We start from the raw sequence: 18,597 nt of genomic DNA, 5'->3' as shown, positions 1-18,597 counted from the left end.
GCATAAGGTCCATGAGGGGCAAGTGTTTTTTGTCTTTTTATTCACTGCTATATTCCCAGAATCTAAAACAAGACCTGGCACATTGTTGGCACTCTGTAAATATTAATAGGATGAATGAAATCAAAGTCAGATGGGTCGAGGCTAGAGACACAAAGTTCTGTTGGGAAACTGCTTTGCAACATGAAACTATTACGAATCTACAGGTGGCATAAAAACAGAAATTTCACTAAAAACAAGACCAAACCCATAACAACAATCATGGTAAAGATTTCTATTACATTCTGACTAAAATAAACTAACTTAAAACTTTTATTATTCCTTAAAATTTTGAGTCAGCAAATATCTATATTTCCAAGAAATAGCATTGATATACCATATTTACCAACAGATTCTGGTAATTCATTATAACAACAAACTTACCATTCGGGGTACCCAAACAAGGGCAGTACCTCCTTGTTTGAATTTCATCTGAGTCAAAAGAGTTTTGCTAGCAAAATCATAGATTCGAACAGAGCCTATGGAAAGACAGTTTTAAAAGAAAAAAATTATACACATAATTTTTTAAGTCTGCTTACTTTTTACTTATTGAATACTATAAAAAGAAATTTCTTAACTAAATCAGTCAATAACTTTCTTTTGTAAAAAATTTCATGTACAACCTCAAACAGGTAATTCATAAACATGAATAATAAAGAATAAAACAGATGATTGACTGGTGGGTCAATTTCACCTTGCATAGTCCATATGGATTTGCCATAAGTTAAGAAGGAAGAAAGGAGATGGAAAGAATAGAAAAAAGACAAATGCGGACAATATCAAAATGAGCAGCATTTTCATGAACAATTTACAGATTGTGTCCTTATTTTAATCTCTCACAATAACCATGGCTGCTGCGTTTTGTGCCCTCTCGTCTCTGCAACTTACCTCACTTGCATTCAAGAGGCTCCCCTTTTGGGAAAATCCTCAAATGCTCTTAAGTCAAACACATATAAAAATTATATTGCAAATAAAACAAAACAAGGCCAGATATATTTTTATTAAGGGTTCCTACTTACAGTCCAAGGCAGTTGTGGCCATGAGATAAGTGAGAGGAGAAACAGCCACGGCTTCAACAGCTCCGGAATGGAAGGAAAAGAGGCATTCTGGGTCCTGGGTCTGAGAATAGACAGACACTTACTAGATTTCAAAGACAAGGTGACATAGAATTAAGATCAAGTTTTAAAAAATGCAAAGGGAAAAATATAACACATGTGTGATTTTATTTGCATAGAAGTAAGAAAAAGCCCAAAAAGTTAGAAAGAACACGAGTTCAGATTTAGGAGAACCAGATAGACTCCTGGGCTTTGCCCTTAATGGCTGTGTGATTTTGCGCAAGTCACTTCAAATGCCAGTTTCCATTTCTTCATCTGTAAAATGAGATAACAGTTGCTTGCCTACTAAATAGGGTAGCGATGAGGATCACATGAGATAAAATAAATGAAAATTCCATATATTTATAAAAACTATAAAGCACTTAATAATGTTAGCTGTTGTCACTGCCACTTTTCTTGTAAATTATGCTATGAGATAGATACTTTTTTATGTAAAATCATAATGAGAGAGAATTCTCAAGAGTAGCACATGTTGGACAAGATTTTTATGAGAACCATGATCAAATATGGAGAAAGATAAAGAATACTTTAAAGACAAATAAGAAAAGTTTTTACTATGAAAGTTTGGGGAAAATAAGAATAATAGGCAACTTACAATATTTGAAAAACTAAGGTCAAGCTTCCATATGGCTCCATTGGCATCCTAAAAAAATTAAATAGTATTTTGTTTTATCATTTTAAACTTTCATCAAATTTTTTAAATGTTTTTCCTATGATTTAATAAAGTAAGGACAAGCAATTCAAAAGCTCACATATATTTTAAAGTATAATCGAAATTTAATAAAAACAACTTCTATATTTTAGAATGCAGCCACACAATAAGCAATCTCGTAACACTTACAGTCAAATGGACTTGTAGGCAAATCAATCATACTATTATTTTAATTTTTTGTCCCTGTAATGTTAAAGAGCCAAAAGAGAAGAATGCAACACACCTGAGCCAACCAAAAGTTATTTCCAGTTTCACTCATTTTTGTCATAGAGAAGAGATTCACATTCTTGTCTACTTGAAGTTCATTAATAGGCTCAATCTCCAACAATCCAGTCTCATCTATTATATCAGCAGTGTCTATTGTCTCAAAATCCCATATCTTGTAAAATGTAAAGAAAATATTTTAATCAATCAGTAGTTTCTGAACATTGATTTTCTAAGCCAGAAAAACCCTGACTTTTTTTTTCAAAAGTCGTTTCTTGTTCTTTCATGAAAAGTAACAACGAACAGGTGTGATAAGAACACCAAAACCTGAACCCTGGAATGTTACTCTGAACTAAGGTATGGTAAGTTATTACAGTTTCCTTTACATTTATAAAGATTAGTGAGAATGTACAGCCTTGCATAAGAATTTTAATTTGTCCAAAACAAATTTTATTTCAAGGTTTCTATTAGATCTCTTTTTACATAAAGTGGCCATAGGAGTATATGGTTCAGTTGTTCAGCAAGACATCATAATGAACCCTGTTTTCTACACACCAGCAGACCCCTGGAAGGGGGAAATACACCTTCTTGCTTAATGACTCAAGCACTATCTCATTAGAAGCATACAACATAGATGTAGATAAAGTCTCCATTAGAAAGTGTTTCTCTTCCTGAATATTAATATTTCACACTTTATTATCTCATTGGGAAAATCTGGCATTTCCCCAAGTGCATACCACCAAACATGTTTCATAGTAAGTGAGATAGTAAATGTTACTATCTCACAGTGAGACAGTAAAGTATAGATTGTTGCTCATTGGGAGAGGAGTCCAGAATACTACAAGAAGAGTGAGGGAGCACAGTTTTACCTCACGGTGGCAAGGAGGCTCAGCAGAACCTCCCCTGTGAGGGGCCAAAGTTCATTCTGGACAGTTCTGGCGACATATCCTGCCATGTGATCCTAGACTGAATAACTGAGTCTTTGAGAAAGGAACTATGGGGAGACTGTCCCATAGATTAGCCTGGTTGGGGGAAGAGAAATATCTGAAGGTCAGGGTTAAGGTTAAGAATCAGACTAGGATCAGACTAACCCCTGGGAGTTGGGCTAGGTTTTCTCTAAACGGTAAGAGGTAGAGATTTACTGTGTGAAGGACTGAAAAGATAAGGACAGACTCTGAAAAGAGAAACAAGCTTAGGAATTACTGGTGTCCATGAAGGGATCCTATATGAAATATTTAACTTCTTTTCTCCTGAAGTTTTCTCCTACTTGTTATTTGAACTTTTCGGGTAATGTATGTCTTAGAAAGACAGCAAATATATCATATGACAAAATAAAAGACACAAAAGATTCTCAGAGCAATGTGTGAAATCTAACAAGATTAAATTTAATATTGTAAAAGTAAAAACATACACTGGGGCTCAAAAAGCCAGTGGTAAGAAGACCCACTGAGGAGATATGGGTTAAACAATACTAAACACAGTAAGCTCAATCGGTAGCAACAGAGTGACCAGACTTAAAAAAAAATACAATCTCACTTTTGATAACACTTCTTAAAGAATGTCAATAGAACACTACCACTTTCTTATGAAAGGCCCCACTGAAAATTTCGACCAAGAGGACTACAAGGCAAATCCCAAGGCTACAGGTTGACCAGCCACAGCGGGTCAACATACTCATGAACAGAAAGTGCTACACAGAGTAGGCAGGAGAAGTGTGACAACAGCAATCAAGGGGACTTAGATGCTAGAGCAATGTTCCAGCTTAGCCCAGGCTTGGGCAAAAGAGTGTCCACAAGAGAAAGCAAGTGAGGTCCCTAGCATACGGAGCAAGAAGAATGTAGCATTCATAGGCAAACTCCATCAGTTCACCTCTGGGTGTATTTCTATTTGGTAACCTCAGTGAAAAATAACTAACAAATGTTCAGCACCTTTGTTCCTACAAAATGGCCCATTCATATGGAGCCTTTTGGAAGGATATGTGGGTCTACTGTTCATCTTGTGCTAACATGAGTTTTCATCTTCTGAAGTTATTATTTCAACAGAATCAAAATAACAAGAGGCCCTCTCAAAGTTTCAGTGGTAAAATGCAGTAAATTAATTTTGACAAGAATGCAAATATTTACCACAAGAGAAGCATTATTTAAAGTGAGTTGGGCTGGAGAGTAAATGACTACTGATCTTCTTCACAAAATAACCTTTATGAGAAATAAAACCCTTTGGGTGATCTACAAGTCTTAAACGTGGGTGCTACCGTCCAAGTATCAAGAAAACTTACCCTAACACATCCATCTGACCCAACCGTGATAACTTCACCCTCATCCAGCATTATCTGGTTAATGGGACCATTGTGACATGACTTGCTTGTACCTCGACAGAGCTCCACTTTGATCAGACCACCTTCCCAAAGCAGCATGTTGCCCCATTCTGACCCTGAGAGCACCTGGCAGATATGTGGAAAAAAGAAATGTGCATCAAAACAGGTAAGTGTATGTATTTATGCCTCAAATAGTAGGTGAAAATTATTTTTAAGGTTATTTTTAATGATTATAACATTTTTAAATGGAAAAATTAAAAAATACAGAAATGAAGACCTACTACCCCAGACACAACTACTACTAACATTTTGATGTATTTCCTTCCAGGATTATTATCAGTTTTACATCTTTGTGATTAGGCTGTATGTTGTTGGTAATTGTTCCTGTGTGTATACAATAGACTTCTTGGTACATCTCTTAGGACAAAAGACAGGAGTGGAATTAGATGAGAGTCTACTTTTTAAATGTAATACTGTCAAATTTTAGATATTAGATAACTTGTAAGGCCAGTACTGAATTAAGTAGATTATAGCATAATAGTATCCAATTTCAAACAAGGCTAATCATCTAAAACTTTTCTCAAATTAATCTGTTTAATCTGGCATTTTCCCAAGTGCATGCCACCAAACATTAGTTGTTAAGATATTAAACAAGCGTCACAAAATAAAGCAATATTTATTGAGTATTGACTCTGTGCCAAGCACTGGTTCCGTACTTTATATATGTTAAGTTATTTAATGCAAAAAACTGTATGAACTAGGTACATTTATCAGGGATACCATGTACACTTGTGCATGTTGGGTACCTCATTCTCATAGAAGAAACAGCTTTTTCTGACTCCCACAAAGGAACCATATGGGCCAATGGTAGCCATGACTATTATTACCCCCATTTTACAGAGGAGAACATTGAAGCACAAAACAGTTAAGTAACTTGCCCAAAACTACCCAGTCAGCATTCTAATACAAGCAAGGTGGCTCAAAACCTCCTATTCTGACTACACAGCCCCAGAAGGCAGATGCTAGGATAAACAAAGTCAAACAACTTTATTTTCTCTAGGACCCCTGGGAACTTTTAATAGAGAAGTATTTGCTGGGAATCACCAAGACGAATTTTTAGATACAAAGGAATTTGACTTAAAATGTCTTATTTTTATGGAGCTTCTGTACAGACTGATGTTCCATAAAAATTTACTTTGGGAAACTGTATTCTAATTTTTGCCTCCATGCTCTAGAGGTCTGCATTTCCATCTCCCCCTTATCTAGAGAAACTGATGATTTTGTTCAGTCTTTTATTTCTTGGGTCTACCTATTTTTTAACAACTCTACCAACTTTACTGATTCTGTTCTTAAGCCTCAGCCTTTTATGGTGGAGTGTTTAGACTTATTTTCTTCTGTCCAGTGATGAAAGCCAGCAACGATGACAAAAACCTATAAGGCATTCCTTTCTGAAATGTGACTCATATCTAGCTTGCCTTTTCCATTTGTTCCAAGAAGTCTAGGCCCTTGATCATCTCTCTTTAGATGACAGCAACAGCTTCCATTCTAGCTCATTTCCTTGATTCCAGATTTCCCTTCTTCTAATCAACCTGGCATTTTATGGCCAAATTTGTTTATTACTTCTTTCATTTGCAAGTCTACTCTTCCCATGTAGAGTAGTTCTCTACCTATTAAACTCCTTGTACACTAGCACCCAGTCATACTTCTCAACCAAAAGTCTCCACTCTTTGCCAACATAAATGGTTTATTCCAATCTGCCCTCTAAAAATCTGATATTTATTTCTAATGCTAAATATTTCCTTTAGTTGCTCTATCATTTAAAATGGCTTATTTCTTCCCTATATCTATAAAAATTCTACCAACCCTTGAAAAATATATATCTCATACCAGGTTTTTAACAAGGATTCTATTGACCTTTATCTTAGCTTAATTCTTACACTATTGAGAATTTGAAGCTGGGATGATTTAAGATCATCTCATGGATTTAGGTATATTTTAGCCAGCATCCAAGGCTTTTTACTTCCTCCTCTATACCATGCTTTTGAATTGAGAATATTCAGTCAGGTAGATGACTAGACCACTTGGTTCCTTAGAGTAATATTTGTATGCTGGCATTTACTTACAACTGAGATGATCACAAATAATAATCTATAATTCATTCTAATAGGAAGCTATGTAAAATACTGATAGAGAACTAATCCTAATTAACTATTATTTCAGGCAATATGCTTATAAATTTTATAAGAGGAAGAAAGGAAAGCAACTAACAATATTAAAGAATAAATTAGCAGATTACAGTTGCAATGTTGCAGATGCCTCTATAAAGTGGTTGCTCTTTCTGAGTAATAATCTGACAAAAAAATAAATGCCACAAGGCTGTATATAACCTTTGACCCAATAAGTCTTCTTGGATCATGATAGCCAGACAAAATGGGGAAAAATAAGTAATATAAATACTGCAACTCTGTGACATAATTAAAAGTAACAAATATTTGGGAGGCCGAGGCGGGTGGATCACGAGGTCAGGAGATGGAAACCATCCTCACTAACATGGTGAAACCCCGTTTCTACTAAAAATATAAAAAATTAGCCAGGCATGGTGGCAGGCACCTGCAGTCCCAGCTACTCAGGCGGCTGAGGCAGGAGAAGGGCGTGAATCCGGGAGGCAGAGCTTGCAGTGAGTGGAGATTGCCCCACTGTACTCCAGCTTGGGCAACACAGCGAGACTCTGTCTCAAAAAAAAAAAAAAGTAACAAATATGTCATTATGTTAATATATGAAAATGCTCACATACTTTATATGTGTGTATAATATTTAGTAAAAAGAAAATAGAAAATGGTGGGTACATATGGATTATGACAATTTCAGGGAAATATTTTAATTACAATTAATAATTGAAGAAGTAAAATTAAATTTTCATTACATTTACAATGATAATAGCTGTTATTGGCAGAGTTTGTTAGAATGTAATATATTTTCACATATGTGTGCTTTCATATATGTACTTAAAAACACAATTTTAATATTGTAGAATAGTGGCTGTACTCACCTTCCCATCTGGGAGTTCCATGTAGCCTTCTATATCAGTAGTAGTTGTTTTGCCAAATCGACCTAGTGATCCCTGCAGCTTGAGACCTGTGAATGTAAAAGCCATTTCCCAGAACCTACAAACAAGAAAGAGACTGAATGTACCTCAAAGATATTTTATTGATTTTTATTTTAATATGACCCATTTGCATATTTCAGAGTTGCATATATTATTTCATTCATTCATTCATTTATTTATCTGATTAAGATTTATTAAGTATCTACTACCTGTCAGGCAAGGTTCTAGGCAATATGAATTCAGCAATGATCAAAATAGGTGAAATATAAAATTTCCTGCCTTCACGCATCTTATATTTTAGGGCTGTGCTACCTAATGCAGTAGCCTCCAGCTGTGTGTGACTATTTAAATTTAGATTTAAAGTAATTAACATAAAATAAAATCAAAATGTTAGTGTTTCAGTCACACTAGCCAATTTCAAGTGCTCAGTAACTACATGTGGCTGGCAGTCACTGTATTAGACAGCATAGAACATTCCCAGTCTGTCAGAAAGTTCTCTTAGACAGTATTGTTTTAGAAGATATAAAAGTTTTCCAAAGAATTCTAATTTACAAACTGTGTGACTTTGAGCACTTTTCTAGATCACCCTGTGCCTTCATTTTCTCAGGGATAAAATGAGAAAATTAGTAACACCTACCTCATAAAACTGTTGAAAAATTTTTAGAACAGTGCCTAGCATATCAAAGCAATCAATAAATGTTATTACTAACATTTTCTTATTAATAGTCTAAACAAATGGACAGGATGATGAAGACCACATAGAAAAAGAAGAAATATACAAGTAGATATAAAATAGATAATTGAGAGTATCAACAAGCCAATGATACAAAGCCAAAAGCCTAGATAGCCAACATCCTGTCCAAGGGAATGGTAGGTCCCCTGATGATATGCTTCCATATACTCTGGGTTCCTTCAAGGCACTTCACACATGAAATTAACTGTTCAATGTCTGCCTTTTCCCCAAAGATATGGGGCATAGAAAATACAGATTTTACTAAATAATCAGAAAATATAAGAAATTGGAAAATTTTAACATATAGCTAGCAGAAGTTTATTTGAAAATTCCCCAAAGATTACAATTAAAAATCTGCTCAATTAGTCTATATTTCTAATGAGTGAATAATAAAAAGACCAGATTTAAATTGAGACAAGAGGAATTTAGGATAGATAAAAATGTCTTTCTCTTAAAGAGACTCTGATAATCAAGTTATGGGCAGCTCTGGGGTGGTAGAAGATTGTTACGCAAATGCATGAGACAAAGGGGAACAAAGATAGAGAAAGACAAGATCATTGCACCCTGGAAATAGACAAGGGTATGATACAATGAAAAGAGCATGAAGTTTGGAGCAAGACATAAGATCAAGAGTAGGCTCTGCCACTGTTTCGTATTGAGTGTTCCTTGTCAGGAATGATACTGTGATAATTCTTATCTTACAGATGAAGACTGAGTTGCTACAAACAAGAAATTCAGTAGTGGATGTGAAAGCTCAATATGAATTTGGAAATACCATCCCGATTTTAGTTATTAAGACACTACACAAACTCTTTTAGGAGTTGGAGCCTACAAAAAGGCAGCAGACTATAGTTAAAAGTCCTTATTTGGCTGGGCATAGTGGCTCACGCCTGTCATCCCAGCACTTTGGGAGGCCGAGGTGGGTGGATCACCTGAGGTCGGGAGTTCAAGACCAGCCTGACCAACATGGAGAAACCCAACTCTACTAAAAATACAAAATTAGCCAGGCATGGTGGTGGGTGCTTGTAGTCCCAGCTACTCAGGAGGCTGAGGCAGGAGAATCGCTTGAACCCAGCGGGTGGATGTTGCGGTGAGCTGAGATCACACCATTGCACTCTAGCCTGGGCAACAAGAGCAAAACTCCATCTCAAAAAAAAAAAAAGCTCTTATTTTATCTATGCTGTTTGCAGAAACAAAATCCCACATATCTAATTAGAAAAGGGGCATTACTAGTTAGCTTTTAAAATAACATACTTTTAAATAATTCTAATGTTAACCAAAACAGCAAAAAAAAAAAAAAGTCTCCAGCTCTTAGATCCTCTTAGAAAAATACTCCTGTGATACATACTAGCACCTCTATTGGTTACCCGACCTACTTGATGTGGCCTGATCCTGATGTAGTAAGCTGCTCTTCATTATCAGGATTGAAAGTAACCTTAAAAACTTCCTGAGAAAAAGCTTTTGTCCTCAGTATGGGTTGTTCCTCTTTCCAGTTCCAGATAGTCAGTGTGTAGTCAGGGTTGCTACCGACAGACGCCAGCAAGGTACCGCTGTAGTTAAAGTTCACATAAGCATATCCCTTCTCAGTCCCATCTGGAAGGATAAATGGAAGCCTAATAAATAAGGGCACATTTATTTCATTTTCAAAAACATGATGTAAAAAAATAGAGAGGGAGTCAGCCCATGGTGATGTAAGAATGCCAAGAATACCCTAAAGGAACAATTCCAAAAACATTCACCATCTTTAGCTTTAGAATGAATTATGTTATATGAAGGGGGAGGGTAAAGAAATCTTAATCACATATTGCACGAGAAAAACACTTTGAAAACATATTCCATTTTATGGCATGGGGAGAAACACAAAGCATATTAGATAGCAGTGTCAGAGTGTCAGACAGCAGTGTCCAGAGTGGCTCCAACTGGAATAGGAGCTGGGTAAAATGAGGCTGAGACCTACTGGGCTGCATTCCCAGGAGGCTGGGCATTCTAACTCACAGGATGAGATAGGTAGTTGGCACAAGATACAGGTCAAAAGACCCCACTGATAAAACAGGATGTGGTAAATACAATGGCCAAAAACCACCAGATTCAAGATGGTGATGAAAGCAACCTCTGGTCTTCCTCACTACTCATTATATGCTAATTATAATGCATTAGTATGTTAAGGACACTCCCACCAGCACCATGACAGCTTATAAATACCATGGCCACATCAGAAAGTTACCTTATATGGCCTAAAAAGGGAGGAACCCTCAGTTCCAGGAATTGCCCACCCTTTTCCTGTCTGGAAACCTCATGAATAATCCACTCCTTGTTTAGCATATAATCAACAATAACTATGAGTATTCTTAGCCAAGCAGCCCGAGCCACTGCTTGGGCTCTGCCTATGGAGTAGCCATTCTTTTATTGCTCCATACTCTGCCTATGGAGTAGCCATTCTTTTATTCCTTTACTTTCTTAATAAACTTGTTTTCATTTTACTCTATGGATTCACCTCAAATTCTTTCTTGCACAAGGTCTAAGAACCCTCTCTTGGGGTCTGGATCAGGACCGCTTTCCCATAACAATTCCATTAAATAAATCATTTTTCTTTTTTTCTTTATTTCTTCTAAAACACCAAAGATACATCTGCAGATCATGCAAGTTTGTTACATAGGTAAACGTGTGCCATCGTGGTTTGCTGCACCTATTGACCTATCCTCTAAGTTCCTTCCCCTCACCCCCACCCCCCAACAGGCCCTGGTGTGTGTTGTTCACCTCTCTGTGCCCATGTGTTCTCAATATTCAACTCCCATTTTGAGTGAGAATACACAATGTTTGGTTTTCTGTTCCTGTGTTAGTTTGCTGAGGATGATGGCTTCCAGCTTCATCCATGTCCCTGCAAAGGACATGATCTCATTCCTTTTTACGGCTGCATAGTATCCCATGGTGTATATGTACCACATTTTCTTTATCCAGTCTATCATTGATGGGCACTTGGGTTGGTTCCATGTTTTTGCTATTGTAAATAGTACTGTAATAAACATACATGTGCATGTCTCTTTACAGCAGAATGATTTATATTCCTTTGGGTATATACCCAGTAATGGCATTGCTGGGTCAAATGGTATTTCTGGTTCTAGATCCTTGAGGAATCTGTCTTCAACAAGGGTTGAATTAATTTACATTCCCACCAACAGTGTAAAAGTGTTCCTATTTCCCCAGAGCCTTCCCAGCATCTATTGTTTCCTGACTTTTTAATAATTGCCATTCTGACTGGCACGAGATGGTATCTCATTGTAGTTTTGATTTGCATTTTTCTGATGATCAGTGATGTTGAGCTTTTTTTCATATGCTTGTTGGCGGCATAAATGTCTTCTTTTGAGAAGTATCTGTTCATATCCTTTGCCCATTTTTTGATGGAATTGTTTTTTTCTTGTAAATATGTTTAAGTTCCTTGTAAATTCTGGATATTAGACCTTTGTCAGACGGGTAGACTGCAAAAATTTCTCCCTCTCTATAGGTTGCTTGTTCATTCTGATGATAGTTTCTTTTGCTGTGCAGAAGCTCTTTAGTTTAATTAACTCCCCTTTGTCAATTTTGGCTTTTGTTGCAATTGCTTTTGGCTTTTTTGTCATGAAGTCTTTGCCCATGCCTATGTCCTGAATGGTATTGCCTAGGTTTTCTTCTAGGGTTTTTATTGTTTTTGGTTTTACATTTAAGTCTTTAATCCATCTTGAGTTAATTTTTGTATAAGGTGTAAGGAAGAGGTCCAGTTTCAGTTTTCTGCATATGACTAGCCAGTTTTCCCAGCACCATTTACTGAATAGGAAATCCTTTCCCCATTGCTTGTTTTTGTCAGGTTTGCCAAAGATCAGATGTGTGGTGCTATTTCTGAGGTCTCTGTTCTGCTCCATTGGTCTATATGTCTGTTTTGGTACCAGTACCATGCTGTTTTGGTTACTGTAGCCTTGTAGTGTAGTTTGAAGTCAGGTAGTATGATGCCTCCAGCTTTGTTCTTTTTGCTTAGGACTGTCTTGACTGTATGGGGTCTTCTTTGATTCCACATGAAACTTAAAATAGCTTTTTCTAATTCTGTGAAGAATGCTAATGGTATTTTGATGGGAATACCATTGAATCTATAAATTACTTTGGGCAGTATGGCCATTTTTACAATATTGATTCTTCCTATCCATAAGCATGGAATGTTCTTCCATTTGTTTGTGTCCTCTCTTCCTTCCTTGAGCAGTGGTTTGTAGTTCTCCTTTAAGAGGTCCTTCACATCCCTTGCTGGCTGTGTTCCTAGGTATTTTATTCTCTTTGCGGTGATTGTGAATGGAAGTTCATTCACAATTTGGCTCTCTGCTTGCCTATTGTTGGTGTATAGTAATGCTTGTGATTTTTGCACATTGATTTTGTATCCTGAGACTTTGCTGAGGTTGTTTCTCAGTTCAAGAAGTTTTTGGGATGAGATGATGGGGTTTTCTAAACATAAAGTCATGTCATCTGCAAACAGTGACAACTTGACTTCCTTTCTTCCTATTTGAATACGCTTTATTTCTTTCTCTTGCCTGACTGCCCTGGCCAGAACTTACAATTCTATGTTGAATAGGAGTGGTGAGAGAGGGCATCCTTGTCTTGTACCAGTTTTCAAAGAAAGTGCTTCCAACTTTTGCTCATTCAATATGATATTTGCTGTGGGTTTGTAATAAATAGCACTTATTATTTTAAGATATGTTCCATCAATACCTAGTTTATTGAGAGTTTTTAACATGAAGGGATGTTAAATTTTGTCGAAGGCCTTTTCTGCATCTACTGAGATAATCATGTGGTTTTTTACTTTGGTTCTGTTTATGTGATGGATTATGTTTATTGATTTGTGTAAGTTGAAGCAGCTTTGCATACCAGGGATGAAGGCAATGTGATCGTTTTTTGAAGTGCTGCTGAATTCAGTTTGCCAGTATTTTATTGAAGATTTTTGCATTGATGTTCATCAGGGATATTGGCCTGAGGTTTTCTTTTTTTTTGTTGTGTCTCTTCCTGGTTTTGGTATCAGGATGATGCTGACTTTGTAAAATGAGTTAGGAAAGAGTCCCTCCTTTTCAAATGTCTGGAATAGTTTCAGAAAGAATGGTAGCAGCTCCTCTTTGTATTTCTAGTAGAATTCAGCTGTGAATCCATCTGGTCCTGGGCTTTTTTTGGTTGGTAGGCTATTAATTACTGCCTCAATTTCAGAGTGTGTTATTGGTCTATTCAGGGATTCAACTTCTTTCTGGTTTAGTCTTGGTAGGGTGTATGCTTTCAGGAATTTATCCATTTCTTCTAGATTTTCTAGTTTATTTGCATAGAGGTGTCTATAGTATTCTCTGATGGTATTCTGTATTTCTGTGGGGTCAGTGGTGATATCCACTTTATTTTTTTTTATTGTGTCTACTTGATTCTTCTCTCCCTTCTTCCTTACTAGTCTTGCTAGTGGTTTACCTATGTTGTTATTTTTTTCAAAAAACCAGCTCCTGGATTCATTCATTTTTTTGGAGGGTTTTTCTGTCTCTATTTCCTTTTGTTCTTCTCTGATCTTAGTTATTTATTGTCTTCTTCTAGCTTTTGGATTAGTTTGCTCTTGCCTCTCTAGCTCTTTTAATTGTGATGTTAGGGTGTCAATTTGAGATCTTTCTGGTTTTTTGATGTGGGCATTTAGTGCTATAAATTTCCCTCTTAACACTGCTTTAGCTGTGTCCTAGAGATTCTGGTACATCATCTCTTTGCTCTCATTGGTTTCGAAGAACTTCTTGATTTCTGCCTTAATTTCATTATTTACACAGGAGTCATTCAGGAGCAGGTTGTTCAATTTCTATGAAATTGTGTGGTTTTTAGTGAGTTTCTTAATCCTGAGTTCTAATTTGATTGCACTGTGATCTGAGAGACTGTTTGCTATGATTTCAATTCTTATGTATTTGCTGAGGAGTGTTTTACTTCCAATTATGTGGTTGATTTTAGAATAAGTGTCATGTAGCACTGAGAAGAAGGTATATTCTGTAGATTTGGAGTAGAGAGCTCTGTAGACGTCTACTAGGTCCACTTGATCCAGAGCTGAGTTCAAGTCCTGAATATCCTTGTTAATTTTCTGTCTTGTTGCTCTAATACTGACAGTGGGGTGTTAAATTCTCCCACTATTATTGTGTGGGAGTCTAAGTCTCTTTGTAGGTCTCTAGGAACTTGTTTTATGAATCTGGGTGCTCCTGTATTGGGTGCATATATATTCACAATAGTTAGCTCTTCTTGAATTGTTCCTGTTACCATTATGTAATGCCCTTCTTTGCCTTTTCTGATTTGTGTTAGTTTAAAATCTGTTTTGTCAGAGACTAAGATTGCAACCCCTGCTTTTTTTTTTTCCTTCCCATTTACTTGGCAAAATTTCCTCCATTTCTTTGTTTTGAGCCTGTGTGTGTCTTTGAAGGTAAGATGGGTCTCCTGAATTACAGCACACCAATGGATCTTGACTCTGTATCCAGTTTGCCAGTCTGTGTCTTTTAATTGGGGCATTTAGCCCATTTACATTTAAGGTTAGTATTGTTGTGTGTGAATTTGAATAAATCTCTTTTCTGTCTTCCACTGGTTCTGTTTCTCTGGAGAACCTTGACTTATAAAATAACCTTCTTCTTCAGAATGTTATTATCCTTGTACATGAAATATTTAAATGTGCTTCTGGACTCACCTCGAAGGATTCTGTATGGTCTCAGAGAAGGATATTCATAAATGATAATATCTGGAAAACTCCCTTTTTCAGCTACTATGAAGTAAGTTTTATGTGGATGAACCTAAAAAAGATAAAATTTCACCAAAATATTAAAAGAAAGATTTTTGTATAAATAGGCTGATATATGCAGTATTTAGCATCCACTATTTTATAATTTGTTATTAGGCTTTACTCTAATAGAAAACTCAAAAATGGGCATCAAATAAATATCTGATGATGGATACAACTGAAACTGAAAACTAGAATACACATTTTAAGTTTTACTTTAAGACAGTCATTTCTAACTCTGCAATTTTTTTTAATTGCCATTGGAAGAGCTAGAACAATGGTTCTCAATCTTTAATGTGCATCAGAATCCATTGAAGGGCTTATTAAAACACAGATTGCAAGCCCTAATCCCCAGAGTTTCTGACTTAATAGGTCAGGCTGGGACTCAAGAATTTGCATTTACATGTCTAACAAGGTAATTTCTAACTAGGTGATTTACATTCTAACAAGGTGATTTACATTTCTAACAAGATGATGTTGATGCAGCTAGTTTGGAGACCTTGCTTTGAGAACAACTAAGTGAGATGAATTGTCTACCCTACATATAAATCAACCTAAATTTTGTATAGAAAAGCTCATGGATTGTATGGGATTCTTGTTTCCAGACCAGGTTACATCACAATTTTTTAAATTTCACTGTGGAAAAAACTTACAAACGAATGAAACTTACTAGAAGTGAGATGTAATATTTCCAAGCCAGACACAGAGGAAATTACAGTAATTGTGCCCTGGATAAACTATTTGTGTCAGTATTTTCAAAGATAACCATATAAGTTGGATAAAATAGTATGTTCATTTCTGTTATTTTTGTCTATTGGTAAGCCAAATGTATAGGAAGGGTAAATCACCAGTCAAAAAATGAAAATAAAAATAAGCTGTTATAAGGATAAGCTATTTAAAACACATATGATGCTTATAAAATTCTGTTTTCAGATATTATTTCACATCTCCTGATTATATATAAGACAAAGAGCCTGGTTCTCAGATATAGATTGCTAATCATGGTACCCAAGATAACATTGTTTCCTTTAAATTTTACACCAACCTTGTGAGCTTGGATACCACTATTATCTCCATCTTATTGATGAGTAAACTGAGACACAGAGTTTAAGTAACTTGCCTGCAGTCACACAGTCTACAATGTGTTAAGTGTAAGAGATAGGATTCAAGCCAAATGTTAGAATCAAGAAACAAATGGGACTAAGAAATAGCAGATCTCAAGGAGGTAGGGGAAATGGAGTAAGACCATATCTATCTAGATTCCCATTTGTAAAGAAATATGGTGTAGAACATGTGATCAAAGAAATCAGGATGAAGATTCAGGCAAATCCTTTACCCTTCTAGGTCTTGTATACAGTAAGTTAAAAAGTTTCTGCCTCTCATATTGGAAATTGCTGTGGGGTTGGGTTTGGTAGTTTTATTTATTTATTTATTTATTTATTTATTTATTTATTGAGACACAGTCTCACTCTGTCATCCAGGCTGGAGTGCAGTGGCACGATCTCTGCTGTCTGCAATCTCAGCCTCCCAGGCTTAAGCAATTCTCATGCCTCAGCCTCCCAAGTAGCTGGGATTATAGGTGTGTGCCACCACACCTGGCTAATTTTTGTATTTTTAGTAGATATGGGGTTTCACCATGTTGGCCAGGCTTGTCTTGAACTCCTGGCCTCAAGTGATCCACCCACCTCTGCCTCCCAAAGTGCCGTGATTACAGGCAGGAGCCCCTGCACCAAGCCCGCAGTTTTATTTTTGGCGAAGAACTGGAATTAGTAAATCATTTACTTTACACTCAACACAGAGATTCACCCTAGCTTTTCCAGGTAGGGTGCCCAAACACTTTTCTCATAGCCTTGCTAAAGTATTTCTCAACCATAACTGGATAACTGTTTCAGAAAAGATGAGGTAACATGGACAGTGGAGGCAAGGCCTCTGTCACTACCCAGGCTTCAACAGCTCCAGCACACACAGAGAAAAGGCCTTGTGGACATAAAATTGCTCAACATCCAGGTGGATGAGGATTAGGATTAGCTTTTTTTTTTTTTTTTTTTTTTTTTGAGACAGAGTCTTGCCCTGTCACCCAGGCTGAAGTGCAATGGCACAATCTCAGCTCACTGCAACCTCCACCTCCCAGGTTCAAGTGGTTCTCCTACCTCAGTCTCCTGAGTAGCTGGGATTACAGGCCTGCACCACCGTGCCTGGTTAATTTCTTGTATCTTTAGTAGAGACAGGGTTTCAACACATTGGCCGGGCTGGTCTTGATCTCCTGACCTCGTGATCTGCCCGCCTCCTCCTCCCAAAGCGCTGGGATTACAGGCGTGAGCCACTGTGCTTGGCCAGGATTAGCATTCTTGACCACACTATACCTCTGACTACTGTCCTCAAACCAAATTATTTTATAACAAAATATTAAAATGGAAATTTTAAAGCTATTACTGGCCACAGAGTAATAGATAAATAAGTGATAATTAGATGTTTCTTGGTCCCCTGCAGATGGTGTGGACCTCAGGGTCCTGAAACCTCATAGGCCCCAATTGACTTCCCTCCACAAAATCCACGACCCTCATGTTGGGCCCATGGCTATCTGCACACAGCTATTGCCACATTATCATGCACTTGTGTGTCTAGTTTTTGTTTCTCTTTTTACAAATATAGGTCTTGTCTCTTTAGATGGATTTTAAACTCTGAATTCATAGAGGTCATGAGTTCTTCTTCATTTAAATTCCCTACTATATGTTCTGTGTAGTGTTGGGTGCACAGTATTACATAATAAATTATTGCTGAACTTATTAATTAGTCTTATAACAAACTCTCCGAGGACATGGACTTTTATCATGTATACATACTATATATAGATAGATGATCAAGAAAGAAACAACCATGATAGTATCTTTCACTCCATACATCTCAATATATCCTGTTTTCATAGTCAGTCTATGTCTATGTCCTGTCTATGTCTCACATTTTCCTCACCTTCTCCATTCCCATGGCCATGTGCCTGCTTCAGTCTTCAGATTAAGATTCTTTAAAATCTCCTTGCTCACCTCCACTTCTAATCTAAATATGAAAAACCTGCACGACTATGGGGAAGTCACCTAACCTCTATAAGCCCATTTCCTTATCTGCAAAAAGAAATAATAATATTATAATAGTGCACAGAGGTAATGATAGTGAATGAGTGTCTGTAATAACTGAATTGAAAATGCTTTGGAATAAAGACAGTTGTGCCTCTCATGTGATCCCACAATACTGTGTGTGCATGGTGATGGCATCTAACAACCATGTTGGCTGGTTCACAGAACAAGCAAAAAGATAGGGTTTTTGGGGTTTTTTTCTAATTTATTGAAGGCATACCCCAATGACGCCAATTCCTTCACCACTGCTACTTCGCAGGTAGATCTGTTCCTTGGTTTTCAAATTCAGAAAGATCAGTTGGTTCCCAGCTATGTATATTGCGATACTGTTGTCCAGAAGTTGTAGGTTAGCTCGCTTTCTACAGTCATAACCAAAAGAATGTCTGAGGAAAAGTTGCTAAGGAAAAGAAGTGAAAAACAATACCATCCTAGGGACTGGAAAAGTGATGAAATAAATACATT

The 18,597-nt window shown here is 36.7% G+C and overlaps 1 protein-coding gene across 5 annotated transcripts in view; it reads right to left on the bottom strand.

The window, feature by feature from the left end:
- Nucleotides 1-18,597, bottom strand: part of CFAP44 (cilia and flagella associated protein 44) — a 148,926-nt gene that overhangs the window by 107,569 nt on the left and 22,760 nt on the right. For 3 of the 5 annotated variants that reach the window (XR_006695992.2, XM_005548130.5, XM_005548134.5), the window contains exons 5-13: nt 18,356-18,518; nt 14,915-15,017; nt 9,597-9,813; nt 7,431-7,545; nt 4,343-4,507; nt 2,087-2,242; nt 1,747-1,794; nt 1,056-1,155; nt 421-515 (exon numbers count right to left, since the gene is read on the bottom strand). Coding sequence is in view for 4 of the 5 variants with exons in the window: in XM_005548130.5 (XP_005548187.2) it covers nt 421-515; nt 1,056-1,155; nt 1,747-1,794; nt 2,087-2,242; nt 4,343-4,507; nt 7,431-7,545; nt 9,597-9,813; nt 14,915-15,017; nt 18,356-18,518 (1,162 nt within the window). In the remaining variant the exon portion in view is untranslated. The remainder of the gene's footprint in view (nt 1-420; nt 516-1,055; nt 1,156-1,746; nt 1,795-2,086; nt 2,243-4,342; nt 4,508-7,430; nt 7,546-9,596; nt 9,814-14,914; nt 15,018-18,355; nt 18,519-18,597) is intronic. The other 2 variants (XM_065539185.2, XM_074033447.1) reach the window with 1 other exon arrangement.

This window comes from Macaca fascicularis, chromosome 2, assembly GCF_037993035.2.
Source record: "Macaca fascicularis isolate 582-1 chromosome 2, T2T-MFA8v1.1".
Taxonomy (NCBI): Eukaryota; Metazoa; Chordata; class Mammalia; order Primates; family Cercopithecidae; genus Macaca; species Macaca fascicularis.
This window is presented reverse-complemented; position numbering and strand designations above follow the sequence as displayed.